General features: G+C 55.4%; 1 protein-coding gene across 1 annotated transcript in view; it reads left to right on the forward strand.

The window, feature by feature from the left end:
- Positions 1 to 292: 292 nt before the first annotated feature.
- Lama5 (laminin subunit alpha 5) overlaps positions 293 to 18,224 on the forward strand; it is a 46,628-nt gene continuing 28,696 nt past the window's right edge. The window contains exons 1-6 of the mRNA XM_038331023.1: positions 293 to 613; positions 4,602 to 4,754; positions 15,928 to 16,045; positions 16,747 to 16,865; positions 16,947 to 17,117; positions 17,265 to 17,362. Of these exons, the coding sequence (XP_038186951.1) occupies positions 293 to 613; positions 4,602 to 4,754; positions 15,928 to 16,045; positions 16,747 to 16,865; positions 16,947 to 17,117; positions 17,265 to 17,362 (980 nt within the window). The remainder of the gene's footprint in view (positions 614 to 4,601; positions 4,755 to 15,927; positions 16,046 to 16,746; positions 16,866 to 16,946; positions 17,118 to 17,264; positions 17,363 to 18,224) is intronic.

Genomic DNA, 18,224 nt, shown 5'->3' on the forward strand with positions numbered 1-18,224 from the left:
AGGAAAGGCTCAGTAGCTTCAAGTTCCCACGGTCTGGCCGGGGGCCAGCAGGTGCCCCTTCCGGGACGCTGGTCTGGCCGGGGTCCGAAGGGTTAAGGTCCCCAGGCCGCCCCCTCCCTCGTGCCCTTCCCCAACCCCCTCCTCGGGGCACAGGACTCGGGCGCCAGGGCGGGCCGAGGCGGGGCCTGACGTCCTCGGACAGGCGGAGTCAGCCGGGCCGGCCGCCCCAAACTAGACTCGCTAGGCTCCTGCGGCGCGCGCTGTCCCTAGAGCCGCTGCCCCCAGCAGGAAGATGGCGAAGCGCGGAGGGCGGCTGTGCGCGGGGTGCGCACCGCGCGCCTGTGGGCCCCGGAGCCCCGCGCAGCCTCCGCCGCCGCTCCTCTTGCTGCTGCTGGCTGGGCTGGCGCTGCGAGGCGAGGCGCGGACTCCCGGGGGCGATGGCTTCAGCCTGCACCCGCCCTACTTCAACCTGGCGGAGGGCGCCCGCATCACCGCGTCCGCGACCTGCGGCGAGGAGGCCCCGGCGCGCAGTGCCTCACGCCCCACCGAGGACCTCTACTGCAAGTTGGTTGGGGGTCCGGTGGCCGGCGGGGATCCCAACCAGACCATCCAGGTGAGCGCGGGGAGGAGGAGCTGGTTACACCATCCTGCGGTTCCTACTCCAGAGCCTGAACCCAGCCGACTCCTAGGGCTCCCCGAGCCGGGGGTGTGGTGGGGGAGTCTAAGTACCGACTCTCCCATCAGGACCCCCGGTCCCATGTTTTCATGGACCAAGAAGGACGCCTAACGCAGCCACCGAAACTCGTGCAGAAACTGCACGTGCCTCGGGAAGAGCCAATGAAGTGTCCGGGTCGCGGACCAAGGGCCCCAGGGGCCGATGAAGCTCGGGTTGGGGGGTTGACCTAGGCAGGAGGGGACCGGTGAGCAGTCCCTGGCGGCCCTGAGTCCCGGATCCCTGAGTGGGCGGGACTTGGCCAGGGTGCCCGCTGACTGTGAGGAGGGGGCGGGAGCTCCTTCTTCCCCCGGGACAGGCTGGAACCTGTTGGTCTCCCGAGTGGGAACGACGGAATGAGCGCGGAAGCCGCGCTGGCGCCGTTGCTTCGGGTGTTGGGTCTCACTGTCCCAGCCAAGAGTTGAAGCTTCTCTGCTTGAGATCTGGGAGCTCCGGAGGGCGGTGGGAGAGCGCAGGCAGGCAAAGCTTTAACTGAGCGGGAACACCTGTGGGCTATCAGGAGCAGCCCCCTGCCCGGCAGGTGCTAGTCGTTGGGCTTCAGTCTCCCAGGAGATAGGATTCTGTGCCTAGAGACTCCCCGGAGGCATGTCTTTCATGCTGAACCTGCAGGTGGGCTAAGTAGTCCATTTGCAGGACCCCTGCCTCACGTTAGGGTCTTAGGAGAGTTCGGAGCCCTAAGGGCCTAGTAAGTTTAGTTACCCTCTAGGGACCTACTTCCACCTTCCTGGAAGGAGGCTGAGGAGGCGGAAATAAGATCGTCAGGGTGGAGAAAAGGGAGAAGTGAAGGAGCTTAGTTCCGTTGACTGCTTACCTGACCACCACCCTCCGTGCCTGCCCACTTAGCCCACCCTCCAAGTTGGGTGGGGGAGCTGAGAAGGGCCAGGCTCCCTTGTGCTCTGATTTCTTAGTCTGAGAGTAAGGATGTGTGGGCCATCAGAGGCAGGGAAACTGAGGCCTAGAAAGTTACTTGTTTTTTGAAACTGTATAAGTCAGCAGGAACTATCTGAGGTGAACAGTTGGAAGTGGGGGTGCCTCTTGGCCTGTGTGGTCTCCTGGGTATAGGGGGCCCAGTTGGGACCTTCAGACCTGACCCAGAGGAACTAACAGGGCTTCCTGGGATGGGAACTCAAGTCCATGTCCACACCCCAGACCCCGTGGTAAAGGCCCAGCCGGGTGGTCAGAGGCTCAGCCCCTCTCTGCCGCACCTCCTTGGTGAGAAAGTAAAAGTGACAGCCGCTTTGCCAAGGGCCACACTATCCTAAGGGGTTAGGCCTGAACACCCAACCTCACAGCATGGCCCCAGGGAGTCAGGGACTCTTTATGACAAGAAGAGGGACTGGGCATCCCAGGTAGGAGTCTGAGTGACTCCCACAGAGCCTCTGGGCAAGGTAGGGTGTGGGTTGGCACTCCTGCCCTTCTAGGGTTAGGTGGGCATCAGAAGAACTCTGCTGGCCTCTACTCAGGGCAATTGGTGACTCACTGGAAGGGAAATTCCTAATCAGCCCCTATGCTTCCTAGTTCTGTTCCTGGCAGGACCCTCTGCAGCAGAGGGGTGAAGGAAGCCTGGTTTCCCAGCCCTGTCTGCTCTCAGCCAGAGGTCAGCGGGGGAAGTCCAGGCTACCAAGGGTGCTTGTGGCTTGCTGTTCAGTAAATAGCTGATTGATTGGGAGCTCTCTGTGTGGCTTCCTGACTCTCAAGACCCTCTCTACTGCCTAGAAGGGACACATACCGGCTTCCCTGAACTTCGGGGAAACTGGAGACCCATCTGCATCCTTGAGCCTGAGCCTGACTTCTGGGGTCCATGTGGTCTGGACGACAGGAAGCCTCCCTATGAGGCCTGCCCACCCCATTCTGCTTGGTACCCACGGGGGCAGGGTCCTATCGGTGAACCCCTTGGTCCCCTGTGCCACCCTGTGGCTCTGAGAGCAGTTAGGGGATCCTTGGTGAGGTTGACAGGTTCACCATAGTCCTGGCTCCTCTATGCGGCAACTGTGGGTGGCAGAGTACAAAGGTGTGTCCAAACACCAAAGAGCTCTCGGAGCCCCAGTGGGACCATCCAGATAGTTGGTGTGGGGGGATAAGTGCAGTAGGCAGTGTCTGGCAGGGGGCAGGCCAGCTTCTTGGGTGGTCGAGAACAATGCCTTGAGGTTGACATCTAAACCAAGATCAGAACAGCAAGTGCCAACACCCCTATAGGCTGCCAGGCAGGAGTTCCCCAGATGTCAACACCTGGGGTTCTGGGAACCACACAAAGGTGGAAGTCCAGAGCTAGCTGGACTTGGGTGGGGGCTGGAGGCTCTGTTGCCAATGAGACCTCCTAATTGGGGCAGGCTTCTTTGGAAAGAAGTCCTGTACCCCACGCTCAGTCTGGGAGGAGTGGGGTCACTTTCTGGGCCACCAGAAAGTGTTAAGTCTCCAGGGCTGCCTTTGTGTAGGACAGGTCTGGTTTCTCTGTGGAGTCCGTGTGTGTGTGTGTGTGTGTGTGTGTGTGTGTGTGTGTGTTGGGGGGCACTCTCCTGGCCTGGAGCCGTGCCCCCCCCCCCAGGAACAGCAGGCTAGGACTTTGCTGGGGCTTCCTATGGGCCCCAGCAGGTGGCTGGGCTGTGCCTTGCCTGAAGCAGCTGCCAGGCCCTGTGTGTGATCTGCTCATGACAGTAGCAACATAATCCCTACCCTGCAGATGGGAACACTGAGGCTCCCAGGGCGTCTTGACTTGGATTTGTCCCAGACCTCAGACACAGCAGTTGGGAGCCCCAGGCCTCTCCTGCCACTGCCCACATCTTTGCATTCTGCCAGGGCACCCCACAAGATGCAGACAGCTTAACTCCTGTCTGGAGACCCAATCTAGAAGTACTGGACATGCTGGGGTGGGACCTTCAGGCACAGGTGGGGGGGCATCTGACTCCCCCATGAACCCTCTTCCCCAGACGATTCCTCTTCCTAATAGCTCTTTCTTTCTTACACAGTTCCAGGTCCCTTGGAACTGAAGACGCAGTTGTGAGCTGCCTTGTGGGTGCTGGGAATTGAACCCAGGTCCTCTGGAAAAGCACACGCACACACACACACACACACGGACCCGCATGCACATGTGCACATACACACACAGACGCACACAGACACACACGGATCTGCACACATGCATGCATACACACACAGATACGTACAGACACACACACGGACCCACATGCACATGTGCACACACACAGATGCACATAGGCACACACATACAGATAGATACATATAGACATATACCCCAGACACACATTATCCCTTTGTGGGATTCTTTGCAGTGACCAGCAGGGAGAGTGGTAGTGTGGTTGTCGGAAGGGGTGAAGGGTGTCTCACCTGCTCTCATCTCTCTTGCTCTTTGGCTGAGTCAATCCCCCAGAGCCTTTCCCATAGCCAGCCCTCGGCCAGAACATACTCCCTTTACCTAGAATGCCTCTGACACTGCCTTCCCATGGAGGCTTGCCTTGATTTTCCTCACCTAAAGCAGGTGTCTCCTCACATTCTGGTTTTTGGGCTGGAGAGATGGCTCAGTGGTTAAGAGCACTGACTGCTCTTCCAGAGGACCTGGGTTCAATTCCCAGCACCCACAAGGCAGCTCACAACTGTCTGTGTCTCCAGTTCCAAGGGACCTGACACCTTCACACCAATGCACATAAAAATAAAATTAAATAAATTGGGGGGGGGGGAAGAGGGCTGGTCTTCCTGTAATATGAGCTATACCTCCTGAACCGATTTAGTAACTGAAAGTTGAGGACGGGAAGGTTGAGGACTGAGACCAGTTTTGTGGGACCCAGGGTTCCTATGGCAGGATGGTGGGTCCAGACAAGAGAAGGGTCACCTGGCCATCTTCTCCCTGCAGGGCCAGTACTGTGACATCTGCACAGCTGCCAACAGCAACAAGGCACACCCTGTGAGCAACGCTATCGATGGCACCGAGCGCTGGTGGCAGAGCCCACCCCTGTCCCGTGGCCTGGAGTACAATGAGGTCAACGTCACGCTGGACCTGAGCCAGGTAGGGTTCATTTTTGTTTGTGCCGCTCCAGCCACCAAGCTCGCCTTGGGCACAAGACAATGGGATTGGTGAGGTCATCATCCGGGGAGGCAGAGCCTGGAACAGGGCTGCTGGGAGCAGGGCCAGCACAGGCAGAGGCCCTGTCGTGGGCATCTTTGCTCTTCCAGTGTTTCTGGATGCACACGGGAAGTGGGGACTGAGTGGGGCACCGGCAAAGGGCACGCCAGAGTTGGTGCTGGCGGGGCACAGGAAGGCATCGTGCCCTCTGGGTCACCCTGGTGTTTACTCTGAGGAATTCCTGACGGAGATGGGAGGGGCGCAGGAATGTGGAGGGAGCCTGGTAGAAGTGGACATTCCTGAGATACCTGTGTGGTGGTGACCACCTTTAGGTCAGAGGGTCAGTGACTGAACCCAGTCTGGCCGCTCTGAACCCTCATAGGCCTCCAGGCTTCCATGCGGGCAGGAGGGTAGATCAGGCTGTGTCTCAGTGATGAGCAAGCTACCCCAAGGTGAACAGGACCTGGGGACTCTGGTGTCACTCCAGGACTGGCTCACACTCACAAAACTCTGTTCTAGACCATTGGAATCCTGGTTTATGGGAGTACTGGCCATATTGAGGCTCCCTGGGACCTAGGTAAGGGTATATAGATGAACTAGGCTTGGTGGGCCTGGAGCTGGGGCCGGCTATGGGTTTGATCCTACAGACTTGCCATCCTTCCAGTGCGGAGGCCTTGTGTCTCCATTCCTGCCACAACACAGCTGGCCTCTGCCTCTGCCTCTTCCTGGGTCTCTGTGCCTGCCGCAGCCTGAGGTGTGGGCAGAGTAAGGTGTCTTCACAGACAGGCTGAGGGACAGGCCTGGACAGCAGGTCCCTGCTTCCCTACCTGGTATCCCCTGACAGGCAGCTGGAGAGCAGACTGGGTTTCAGCGAGTAGTCTAGAACCTCACAGAAAGATTCTTAATCGTGTTGAGGCAGCCAGTGTGGAGAAGGAGGGAAAGGAGGAGGCGGCCACCCCACCCAGGGCTGTCTGGTTTGGTCTTGACCTGGTCTATTTCCCTCATCTCCCAGCTTTTCCACCATCGGAATCCCTGTACTCTGGAGCCTTGGGGGTCCAGAAGCTCCTTGAACCCAAAGCCACCTCTTTGGCACAGCAGTAGGGCACCCATGGGAGGGCGTGTATGTGGATTATCACTTGCTAGGGGCAACAAGGGGGTGCTCAGGTCCTTCTCTTCCTCCCAGTCCTGCCTGGCTGGGTCTAAGGAGGCAGGGGTGAGGTAGTGCTGGGGACAGGGGCCCTATCTCCATGGCAACCCCAGAGCAGGTGGGCACTATGCCCAAGTGCAGTGTGGGAGGGAATGAGGGCAGTGGACTCAGCTACCTCCAGGGCCCAGAGCCACCCCTTAGCCTCATTCTCACCTCCGTCCATTGGGCCTTGGGTTGTTCCAAGCTGGGAGAGAGCTTCAGGTATGGTGGCATCTTATCTCTCTCTGCCTCAGTTTTACCAGGTGCAAAATGACACGGGAAAGGAAACCCAGTCCAGCTACATTTGAGAAGAGGCCACTGCCAGCCTTCCCTGTCTGCTTTCTTTTTCCTCTCCAGCCCCTATCACTGCTGGCCCAGTGACTGCCAGCCATGGTAGGGGCAGGAAGCTCTGGGATTGGGGCAGGCAGACCGACTCCAGCCCTTCATGGGGGAGTTCTTCCTGGGTCTATGCTGCAGGTCTGGGAGGTCCTTCAAGGCGCTAGTCCTGGGCTGGGGCTCCTTCAGGAAGCATCAGGAAGTGCCTGGCCAGCCGCCTTTGTTCTAGTGAAAGCGGATGCCCTGGGAAGAGGTGGGGGTGGCTGGCAGGGAGCCCTACAAGCCTGGGGAGGGTGGCCTGGGCTGCTAGGCTGCCCTGGATCTTATGTCCAAGGCTGGCACTGGGCTTGGAAGGCTGGTCCCTATGACACCTGTCCGGGAGCAGCCAGGGCACTTGGACTAGACACCTAGGAGAGACTGGGTGTTTATTGGAGGCGAGAAAGAGGATGTTTTCTGCTGGGGAGGGTCGGGAAGAGGTTCCAGTTTCTTGAGTCCTAGCCTGACTTCCAAGGGTTGAAGGGGGGCTCTTATATCTCCTTGTATCCTCTGAAGGTTTCTGGGGCCCCAGTAGTCAGGTTGCTGTTCCCATCTTCCTCTTTCCAGAGTCAGACCTGGTGCCAGGGAACCAGGCTCAGGCCTCATGGCAGCCCCTCAGCAGGCAGGGGTGAGTCGGCTGGTCCAGGCCTGTGTTCTCTTTCTGTACCCCCCTCTGCAAACCTGGCCACAATGGACTATTGTCAGTAGCCCTTCCCTACCTGTGTTGTCAGCTGCCCTCCCCAGGTCAGCTTGAAGGAAGAGGTGAGGAGCATCAGTCCTCCTGATAGATGGGGGCTTTGTCCTCTCTTGATAGTGTGAGGGCTACTCAGGTGCCAGCCCCAAAGGCCTGAGCTTCAGGACTCTCTGGAGGTACCAGGCTCAGGGCAAAGAGTATCCAAGGGCATTGAGGCCACTTAGGATGAGGGCTGAGCTGGTTGGACCTAAGGTTAAAAATGTTGGTTAAAGTTAAATAAGGCCAGGCGAGGGGCCTGCGCCCCAGGGATGGCTGTGTTACTGGATCTTGCTCCCGCCCCAGGTTTTCTTCTCTGACTGGAAGAACAAGAACGCCAGCCGCAGGAGTGGTGGCTCAGTGACTCCGAGATGTACCGCAGGCCTGCGCTGAATTGCTTGCCTCAAGCTGTCTGGGTTGAGGGCTCTGTGGACAGGCTTGCTAGTCTCTGGCTGCTAGTGGTCATGAGGCCGAAGCTTCTGGCATGGCTCCCTGGGCCTGGCTGGGCGCACAGCCATGTGGCCAATGTCCTGAGACCAGTTGGGTTGCCCAGGGAAGTGGCAGGAAGTATAGCTGTGGCCAGGCTTAAGTTACAGAGTCCAGGGGCCAGGACAGGTGCAGGGCTGTGCCCACCTGACCCCTTTAGCTGGACTCCCGGGGTAGGAGAGTAGGGGTCCTGCAGGCATGTTCTCAAACCAGTCCCTAGTTGGGGCCCCTTCTTTCCTCTCTGGAAGTTGCTTCATGCTCACCCTGTATACCTCTCCCCACCTACCCCTCCCCTCCTTCTAATCCCTTCTCCCTCCCGCTATGTCTTCTCTTTCTTCTCCTTCTTCCACCTCTCCCCTCCCCTTCTTTCTTCTCTGCTGCCTCCCCCTCCTCTACCTCCCTCCTTTTCCCCTCTCTTTCCTCTTCTCACTCCCCTAGCTCAGGAGAGGTCTCGGCCCCAGGGGCCACGGGTACCTGGTTGTCCCTTTGCTGCCACCCTGGCGCTGTGTCCACAAACCACTGTCCCTCACATACATTATCCCTTACTCACTCTGCGAAGTGATGTGCACCTCCCACGCCACTCTCTGACTGTCCCCGTGCCTTGGCAGCCCCCAAAGGTTTCCTGTTTTCTGTGTTTTTAAACAAACTCTGCTGCCCTGGCCTCTGGTTCTCGCTGCACCTCTCAGAGGAGACTAAACTGTTTGGGTTTCAGCCGTGGGGGGTCCTCTTGGGATCAACTACTTCCTCTGCCCATCTAGGTGACCTTCTGGCCTGACCTGGCTGGGTGGCAGGGAGGAGGGGCTGGGAGCTTGGGCCAGATGGGGTGTTCAGGGTCCAGGAGCCCATCCCAGCCCCCTGCTGCTATGCAGGATCTTGGCATCTGCTTAGCAGGGACCCCCTAGTTGATGGCCTCCTGACCCCTGCAGGGCCGCTTAGCCCTGCCTGTTCCTTTACAGTTTTCCTGCTGTACTTAGCACATCCCTGTGGACCGGGCAGCCGATTCTGTTCTGGGTGTATAGTGTGGTTTTCGTTCTTGTAATTTTTATGAAACTGTATGTTGTCACGTAGTCCAGGCTAGTCTTGAACTTGCTAGGTAACTGAGGATGACCTCGAATGTCTTGACCTCCCAAGTGCTAGAATTACAGGCGTGTGCCATACCATACCTTAGACTTCTATCCCACACTTTCAGCGAGTTATCTGTCTCCTTTGCGGCCTGACCAGGTCCTCCGCATACTAAGCAGGCACTCCCACTCTAAGCCGCACCCAGTCCCCATTCTGTCTTTATTTCTGTTTTTGAGTGGTGGGCTTGCCTGGTTGGCTCCCTGGGCTTTACTGTCCCCTATCTCTTGGGGTGGAGTCCACACGTGGCCTGTTTTTGGACTCCCATGTCTGTTGAAGTAACAGCTCTGCCTGTTTACCCAGCTGCTAGCCTGAGCAGACCCTATCACGGCCATCCCAGCCCCTTCTGTGGTGGCAACAGATCTCTATATGAGCTGGGAAGGACAGAGACTGTGGGCTAGACTTCTCACCCAAGGTCTTCAGGACTGGAAGGTCCAGGTGCCCTGGAGCATGATCTGAAGGGAGCGGTCAGGGCATTAGCCGGACGCCTGGGGCTAGGAAGGGCTTCCTGCCTCCACCCACCACCGCCTGGGACCCTGGCCTGTCCCCGGGAATTGGCAACCGGCCGCCTTCTTCCTGCAGGGCGCAGGCTGAGTCACAGGACGCCCGCTGAGTCACTCCTCTAGAAAGGTGGGTTGATTCCCTCAGCCCCAGGACGTGTGTCACAGCCATCAGCTTAGGTCTTCCTAGATCCCAGAGGGCCAGGGCAGAGCATTGACCCTTCCCTGGAGGTGCCAGTTGTGGCCCATTTCTTGGTGAGGTGTTATCTGAGTCTAGGAGGCTGCCAGCCGGGAGGCTTAACCTTCTGCATACCCACATGGTAGGGCCTGGAAGATCCCACCAGCTCCCCCTCATCCTCATGTGTCATGTCCAGACCCCTTGGCCTTCTTTAGAACTGCTGTGCCAGGTGGTTCCAGGGCTGGCTACCTTGGCATCACCTCCGCCCATGCAGGAGACAGGAGTCTTCCAATTGGGGCTCTAGAGCCTTCATATCATCATGGAATTGTCTTATTTGGCCCTTCTCTGTGTGCCTTTTCCCACTGCCCTGTCCCTAGGGTGGAGAAGCGGCTTCATAGGGCCACATGGTCACTTGAATCTAGAGCGAGTCTTCCCTAAACTCCCACCCTGGATGCCCAGCTTGGTTCATGGGACTGTTGCCAGTGTTATCAGGCAGGGTTATGGGGGCATAACCTCTCTTTTAGAGTCTTGGCCCTCTGAGGTCTGGCTGGGCAGGGGGTAAGAGGGTTATGGTGGCCAAGAGCTTGGCCTCGGCTGCTGCCCTGGAGACTTGCCTGCTCCAAAATAGCAAGAATTTTAAAAATAACCAGCGGCTTTTGTTTGCCTTTTGCTTTAAAAGACATTTTTTTCCCTCTGCAAAGAGCTGAGCAGCAGCAACAGAAAGGTCAGGCTGCCTGGGCAGCTGAGCGGAGCAGGCGTGGCGGGGGAAGGGCCAAAGCCAGGGGTCCGTGCCCTTTCTGGGTCATACCACGGGCACCACTGCAGTCCTGGGAGCAAGGACCAGGTTGGAGATGTCTGGGAGGTGCTAGGCACAGCCTTCCGGCTCTCCAGTGTCTGCAGTCAGGAAGCCCTTGAGGATAGCTGCCCAGGGCTGCCGTGTGACCGGCTTAGCTACACAGGGAGAAAGAAGGTGGGATGCCTAAGCACATCCCAGCACAGGGTAGAAGTTTTCATGCCTTGTTACTCTACTAATCAGAGGCTTGGAATCAGTATTTGTGAGAGTGCTCTCAGCTGGGAAAAATGCAGGGCCAGCTGACTGGGGAAGGCCAGAGTCTCCAGCAAGGGTGCAGCCTGGGTTTCGGGCCTAGGGAAAGGCGGGGGTGGGCCCCAGGGACTCGTGAGGGCCAGGCTGCCAGCTCCCGGGAGCAGCCAGTGTCCATGACTGTTGTGCCTAAGTTTCCCTCTTGCTGTCCCTGGCCTGTCTTCTTCATGGGTGTCCTTCTGTCATTACACACTGTTCCGGACCTGCTGGATATCCATTTTGGGACCACAGGGCACAAGAGGCTGAGGCGTGAGGTGGAGTGTAAGGTTGTCCCTGAAGTGGCTAGGATACCCCCTGGGTGGGGTATCTCCCTGCCCTCCCCCACAGCGAAGTGGACAGTGACCTCAGTCCTGGCAGCCCATGACTAGGCCTGTGCCTGGGAGAGGTTGTACTGGCCCCACCCTTTTTCCCAGCAAGGACAGCACTCAGATTGTGTCTGGGGGTCTTGGGGTCTGGGTAGCTTGGATTTCCCCAGGGTTAGAGCCCCAAAGGTTTGTGGTTCTGCTTGAAGTACCAGGTGACTTCAGAATGTATGCATTCCTAGGACATTCTCTCTCTCTCTCTCTCTGTCTCTGTCTCTGTGTGTGTGTGTGTCTCTTTCTGTGTGTCTCTCTCTTCTCTCTCCTCTCTCTCTCTCTCTCTCTCTCTCTCTCTCTCTCTCTCGACTTTGTTTCTCTGAGTGGTCCTGATTATCTAGGAAGGATTTTCACCTACCTCAGATTGGCCTGTGGGGCATTTTCTTGATTAATGACTGACGTGGAAGGGCCCAGCCCACTGTGGGTGGTGCTGTCCCTGGGCAGGTTACCTAAGAAAGGTAGCTGGGGGCCTGGAGAGATGGCTCAGAGGTTAAGAGCACTGGCTGCTCTTCCAGAGGACCCGAGTTCAATTCTCAGCATCCACATGGCAGCTCACAACTGTCTCTAACTCCCTTTCCCAGGGATCCAGCACCCTCACACAGACATATGTGCAAGCAGAACACCAATGCACATAAAATTAAAAAGAAAGAAAGGCAGACCAGGGAAATAAGCTGGGAATTCCTCCACGGTCTCTGCTTCAGTTTCTGACTTAGCTCCCTGCAGTGTCAGATGAGAAAGAAATCCTTTCCTCCCTGAGTTGCTTTCCGTTAGTTTTTTAAAATATTTATTTATTTATTTAGTATACAATATTCTGTCTGTGTGTATGCCTGAAGGCCAAAAGAGGGCACCAGACCTTATTGCAGATGGTTGTGAGCCACCTTGTGGTTGCTGGGAATTGAACTCAGGACCTTTGGAAGAGCAGGCAATGCTCTTAACCGCTGAGCCATCTCTCCAGCCCTTCCGTTAGTTTTTATCACAGCAACAGAAAGCAAATAGAGAAGTTGCTGCTGGAGTGGGCACTGCTGTGGACCAGATCGTGTGTGGGAGGAAGGTGGGGAAGTTTGGAGTTCTGAGCTCTTATGTGCACACAGTGGAGGTCTGACCTGGGAAGCTTCAGAGGGGACTTTGAGAGCTCTTTAAAGAAGACTCTATCGGAGTTAAGTATCTGTGGTTCTGCCAGGTGGTGGTGGCACACGCCTTTAACCCCAGCACTTGGGAGGCAGAAGCAGGTGGGTCTCTGAGTTCAAGGCCAGCCTGGTCTACAGAGTGAGTTCCAGGATAGCCAGGACTACACAGAGAAACCCTGTCTCTGGCAGGGGGAGGGAGGAGAAGACTGCGGTTCTGGTCACCTGGGACTAAAGAATCAGCTGTGATTATCCAGAAACCAGCCCTGCTGATATGAAATTCTTTGCTTTCCTGGAACAATTGGTGCTCATTGGCTGGAGCTGCAAAATCAGCCACGATTTTTAAAAGAGAGCATAACGTACTGAGGTGAGATCTTCCGGGAAGTATTCCCTCAGGGTCAACACTCAGCAGCTGTGGTCCGTGAGCTCAAGGCTAACTTGATAACGTGTGAGAGTCCCCACGTGGTTTTGGTGGCGTGAAAGCTGCGGCATTGGAGGGGTCATGGAGAGAAGCTGTGATGCTTTGTCACTGTGAGACGCCTAGAGAGGCTGTTGGTGAAGGTTGGAGGGGGGCTGGGATTGAAGGGGTCTTGGAGAAAGGCTGGTAAGGAAAGGTTAAGTTTAACAGTGATGTTTTTGTGCCTCAAGTTGACAAGGGGTCAGTTGTGCTGTTGTCAAATTGAAGAGGGATTCTCAAAGAATTACCTCTGTCAGATTGGTCTGTGTGACATTTTCTTGATGAATGATTGATGGGGGCAGTGGCTGTGATTGATGGGGGGAGTGGCTGGTGCCGCTTGTAGGCAGGAGGGCCTAGGTTATTTAAGAACAGTAACAGAGCAAGCCAGGAGGGAAGCGAGCCAGTAAGCAGCATCCCTCCATGGGTTCTTCTTCAGTTCCTGCTTAGAGTCAGAGTATTATCACAAAGACAGACAGCGAATGGATACAGCTTGGAATAAGGGTTCCCCTTATCTCCTTCCCCATGGGGTCCTACAGGCTTGGTGACAGACTTTAGCCTGACGACATGCACCTGCTATTGGTGAGAAAGAAACTTGGGCAGCAGATAGCAGGAGGGATCTCTCCCTGAGCAGGTCAGGTCTAGCCTGCTCACACCGTTGGCCTCCTTAGCTCTAGCTCTTGGAGCAGATCCTAGCTTGGACAGTTGGTTTCTCCCCTTTGTTGTTCATTTTGCTCTAGGGTCCGGGGCTTGTGGGAGCCATTCGTCTCAGTTCTCAGACTCATGGACAGACTGTGAAAACCAGAGGCCACGTCTGGAATGGGTGCTGATGGGCTGCCCCAGGAGCGCATGGGGAGAGGGTGTGTGAGGTAGCTTGCCAGCCAGCACTGTGGGCTGAACTAGGGCACCATAAGTGAGATCGAACTTGGAGGTGCTGCCCAAGAGTGAATGAGGAGTGGTCGGTATGTTTTTCTTGGTATGGATCCAAGGCTCCATGTATTCTTTTTGGTTTTTCAAGACAGGGTTTCTCTGTGTTCCCCTGGCTGTCCTGGAACTCACTCTCTAGACCAAGCTGGTCTCAAATTGGCAGAGATCTGCCTGTCCCTGCCTCCCAAGTGCTGGGATTAAAGGGACGCTTCACTATGTCTTGCGACATTTCTGTTCTGAAAGGAAGGAATAGTTCCAAAGCAGAAGGGCAAACATGAAGTCCTGTAGCTATATGCTCAACATTAAAGGCATGTGGTGACATCATCCGAGCTCCGCCAGGCAGTTAGCGCCATCCAAATAGCTTGCTGTGTATAAACCACACAGCCTCTCTGGGTCAACAACACTTGGTGCCCATAGCTTTTCTTTGCAGATCTTCCAGGTTCCCGGCATCACCAATTTTTTTTCTTTGCTGTAGCTTCAGCTTCATTTGGAACCTGACTCTTACGCATCGTGTGTCCTGATGGACTTTTCTCGGAAATCTTGATCGATGCCTGCCTGACTCCGTAACTCTTGTATTCTGCACCCCAGGAAATCTAGACGGGCCCCTTATGCCATCGCTCCACTGGCCTAAATCTGTGAGGCTGTGTCCCTAGTTAGCCTCCTGCTGGTCGCCAGCAGTTTCGGTATGCCATTTCATACCATGGAGCCTGGTGGAGTCAGGGACCTTTCTTATTTTCCAACTGCTAACTATGTAACTAGTTAAAGTTACCAATCTCCTTAATTGTATTTAAACAAGCTGCCATTCTGGTGGACTGTACGTTTTTCACCTCTTTGTTTCATTTTCCCTTCCTGATTCTGATTGTAAATTTGGTTAAGAGAATCCAGCAATAACCATGCCACAGACTGAATGCTACGCTGTCTTGAAATTTACTTCATAAAATAATTAGTCGATTACTTTTGAATTTAGCCTCAGTCGTATTCTCAGGGCACAGGCAAAGTACAGACAGAATTCCTTGCCAGAATGTAACACAGTGACCCCAGTCTGGTTTCCTACAGGATAAATTTTCCAATCTGAAACCTCATGAACCTAGCCTTCATTGTCTGCAATTTTTGTTTGTTTGTGTTTTCGAGACAAAGTTTCTCTGTGTAACCACTCTGGCTATCCTGAATACATTTTGTAGACCAGGCTGGCCTCAAATTTACAGAGATCCACCTGCCTCTGCCTCCCAAGTGCTGGGATTAAAGATGTGCACCACCACTGCCCCAGCTGCACATATGTGTATTGGTGTTTTGTCTGCATGCTTGTCTGTGTACCACACATAAACCTGGTGTCTGTGGAGGCCAGAAGAGGGCATTGAATCTCCTGGAACTAGAGCTACAGACGTGTGAGTTGTTGTGTGTATGTTGGGAATCAAAGCTGGGTTCTCTGGAAGAGCGGCTAATGCTCTTAACTACTGAGCCATCTCTCGAGCCCCTGTCCACATTCTTTCTTATGTTGTTATTGTTGTGTGTTGTTGTGTGTATTTATGTGCATGTGTTTGTGTAGGCAATGCATGCCATGGTGTACACATATGTTGTGTGTATTTATGTGTGTGTGCTGTGTAGGCATGCATGCTACGGTATACACATATGTTGTTGGTGTTGTGTGTATTTATGTGTGCGTGTGTTGTGTAGGCATGCATGCCATGGTATACACATATGCTGTTGGTGTTGTGTGTTGTTGTGTGTATTTATGTGTGCGTGTGTTGTGTAGGCATGCATGCCATGGTATACACATATGCTGTTGGTGTTGTGTGTTGTTGTGTGTATTTATGTGTGCGTGTGTTGTGTAGGCATGCATGCCATGGTATACACAGAGTGGAGTCGGTCTTCTTCCATCTGTTGGGTTCTGGGGATGAAACTCAGGTTTTCAGGTTGTTGGGTGGGAAGTGCTTATCCATGGAGCCATCTCCTTATGGCATCATTGTCCGTGCGTCTGCGGGGGTCCTGATCTTTCATACTTTTTTTTTTTTTTTTTTTTTTTTTTTTTTGAGACAGGATTTCCCTGTAGTTTCTAGAGCCTGTCCTGGAACTAGCTCTTGTAGACCAGGCTGGCCTCGAACTCAGAGATCCGCCTGCCTCTGCCTCCTGAGTGCTGGGATTAAAGGCGTGCGCCACCACCTGCGGCCGATCTTTCATACTTAATCAACATGGCGCGGGAAGCTCCCCTTCCAGCTTTTGGACTGCTCTAATCGACGTTTCCCACATCATCCACATTCCTCCTTCGAACCAGTTTCCGAGGACTGAGAGCCCCGTAGTTAGTGACAGCAGTGACCCCACTGCTTTGGTATCACGCTCTCTCATAAGTGACTTTTCCTTCGCTGTGCTCATATCTAACTGAAACGAAGAGGCAGGGGTTTATTTTCTCCCGTGGTTTCAACCTGTCGTGGCAGGGAAGTTGTGGAGAAGACATTTCGCCTTCAGACCTGAGGGGTTCCTCAGACGTGTGGCCTCTTCATCCCCTGCTGTCCCTCACACCCGACAGGGTGGACAGGTACCGGAGGGAACCAGTGCCTAACGTCACACCCGTTGTCCCCCTGCAGGTGTTCCACGTGGCCTATGTACTCATCAAGTTCGCCAACTCGCCTCGGCCCGACCTCTGGGTGCTGGAGCGGTCCACAGACTTCGGCCACACCTACCAGCCCTGGCAGTTCTTTGCCTGTGAGTGCCCTGAGCGGAGAGGCCGGAGGCTGGACAGTCTCTGCACAGGGGCAACGGTTGCCCAAGGCCTCTGATGCCACACCCTGGCCTTGTGACGGTGCCACCTTGGTGTCGACGGGAGCTTATTTATTGACTTCCTTGTTGGCACTGGACATAGCTGGTGTCACACCGGTGGTACCAGGAATCATCGGGCCGTGTTTTCGCCCCTCTAGATCGACTTCAGCTCGGGCAGCTCCCATGGTAACAAACAGCCCTGGCAGCTGCAGGCCTAGTTCCTGCCAGCTTTACGGCCTGTGGCAGGAAAGAGCTGGAGTCACTGACTGGCCTGGCCACATGCCACCGTGACCAACAATGTTGGCAGGGTGGGGATGCTCTGATGAGGCCTGCTTGGTGGCACGTTCCCCCAAAACTCCCTGGCTGAGAGTGGGAGAGAGGTAGTCAAAGACAGTCTGGGAAGACGTTAAGGAGTGTTTGTCCTCTGGCATGACCCAGGGAGAGGCCTGGGCAGTGGGTATGGAAGGCTCTGCCGCCCAGCTTGGCCTGGCTGCCTGGGGCAAGGACTCTCTTCAGTAACCCCTGCCGGCCAGTAGAACATGGACAGCAGACATGTTTCAGAGAATGTGGGGAGCCAACGGGTACTAGGTTGGGACCCAGGGTGGGTGTATTTCTGGTGGCCTCACCTTCTCATCCATTTCCCGTAGCCTCCAAGAGGGATTGCTTGGAGCGATTTGGACCTCGGACCCTAGAGCGCATCACGCAGGATGACGACGTCATCTGCACCACAGAGTACTCGCGAATAGTGCCTCTGGAGAATGGCGAGGTGAGGGTGCCCAGCCGTGCTTGTCTGGGCGTGGTGGGTCCCCGAGGCCACAATTGACCTCACCTGCCGTGCCCTCTGCAGATTGTAGTGTCCTTGGTGAACGGGCGCCCCGGGGCCATGAACTTCTCTTACTCACCTCTGCTTCGAGACTTCACCAAGGCCACCAATATCCGCCTGCGGTTCCTGCGAACCAACACACTCCTCGGTCACCTTATGGGCAAGGCGCTGCGGGACCCCACTGTTACCCGCAGGGTGAGCCTGGGGGTGTGGTTGAACGCTGAAGGAAGGGTGGCAGAGCTGGTTTATCGTGGAGGACCTGGAGAGGGGGTTGGTGGGGGCGGCATGCCCGTGGCAAGGCCCTGTCAGGGTGACGTCTGACAATCATGGCCCCCACTGCAGTACTATTACAGCATCAAAGACATCAGCATCGGCGGCCGCTGTGTCTGTCATGGCCACGCAGACGTCTGTGACGCTAAGGACCCCTCAGATCCTTTCAGGTGAGACCTTTGGTTCTCTGTCTAACCTCATCTGCCTCCCTGCCTGGCTCTGGCTTCCCAATGGCACCTGCACTGGCTGCAACCCTGGGTCTCCATTTTTCCATCAGAAGAGGCAGTACTGTGTGACCCTCTCGGGGTGTCCTGGTCTTGGGTGGTTCTTTGCCCTGAATTCCACAGAGGTGTGGGGTTCTAGACCCAGGGCCTTTGGGATGGGCGTCAGTGATGGACGTGACCCCTCGCCGCGTACCTCTGCCCCTAGATGGATATGTACCATTTGTCTAGGCAGCTCAGACAGCCCCCCAAGTGCACGAAGACTCGACTGCTTTCACCTTTGACCTTTACTGGTTTGCCTGGTTCAGTCAAATCCAGCTGTAGAGAGATACCCTGGCACCTACCCCCGTTATTCCCACTGGGGACGTTCATTCTCTCTCTAGTGTCTGGGTCACCCTCTTGTTCCCAGATCCTTGCTCTCATGACCTCCTGCTTCCCCAGACCTCTGTTTCTTTTTTTCTGGATCACACATCTCAGCCACTTAGTGGATGACTGTCAGTCATCTTTAGAAGATGTTTGCTTAGCTGGGCCTTTAATCCCAGAACTTGGGAGGCAGAGGTAGATGGAGCTCTGAGTTCGAGGCCAGCCTGGTCTACAGAGCAAGTTCTAGGACAGCCAGGGTTACATAGAGAAACCGTACTTGAAACTCCCCACCCCCAGAGAGAAGATGGCTGCTTGAGCAGCGTATAGCTAACTTTGCTGCTTGTATGATAACTGCCTTCCGACCTGTGGGTGAGGTCTTTACCTGGGACAGCACTAGGTTCGCTAGGGTCTAGGGTCCCTCAGGCTGTCACTGCTGGAGCTGTTACCC

Source organism: Arvicola amphibius, chromosome 5 (genome assembly GCF_903992535.2).
Source record: "Arvicola amphibius chromosome 5, mArvAmp1.2, whole genome shotgun sequence".
Classification (NCBI taxonomy): domain Eukaryota; kingdom Metazoa; phylum Chordata; class Mammalia; order Rodentia; family Cricetidae; genus Arvicola; species Arvicola amphibius.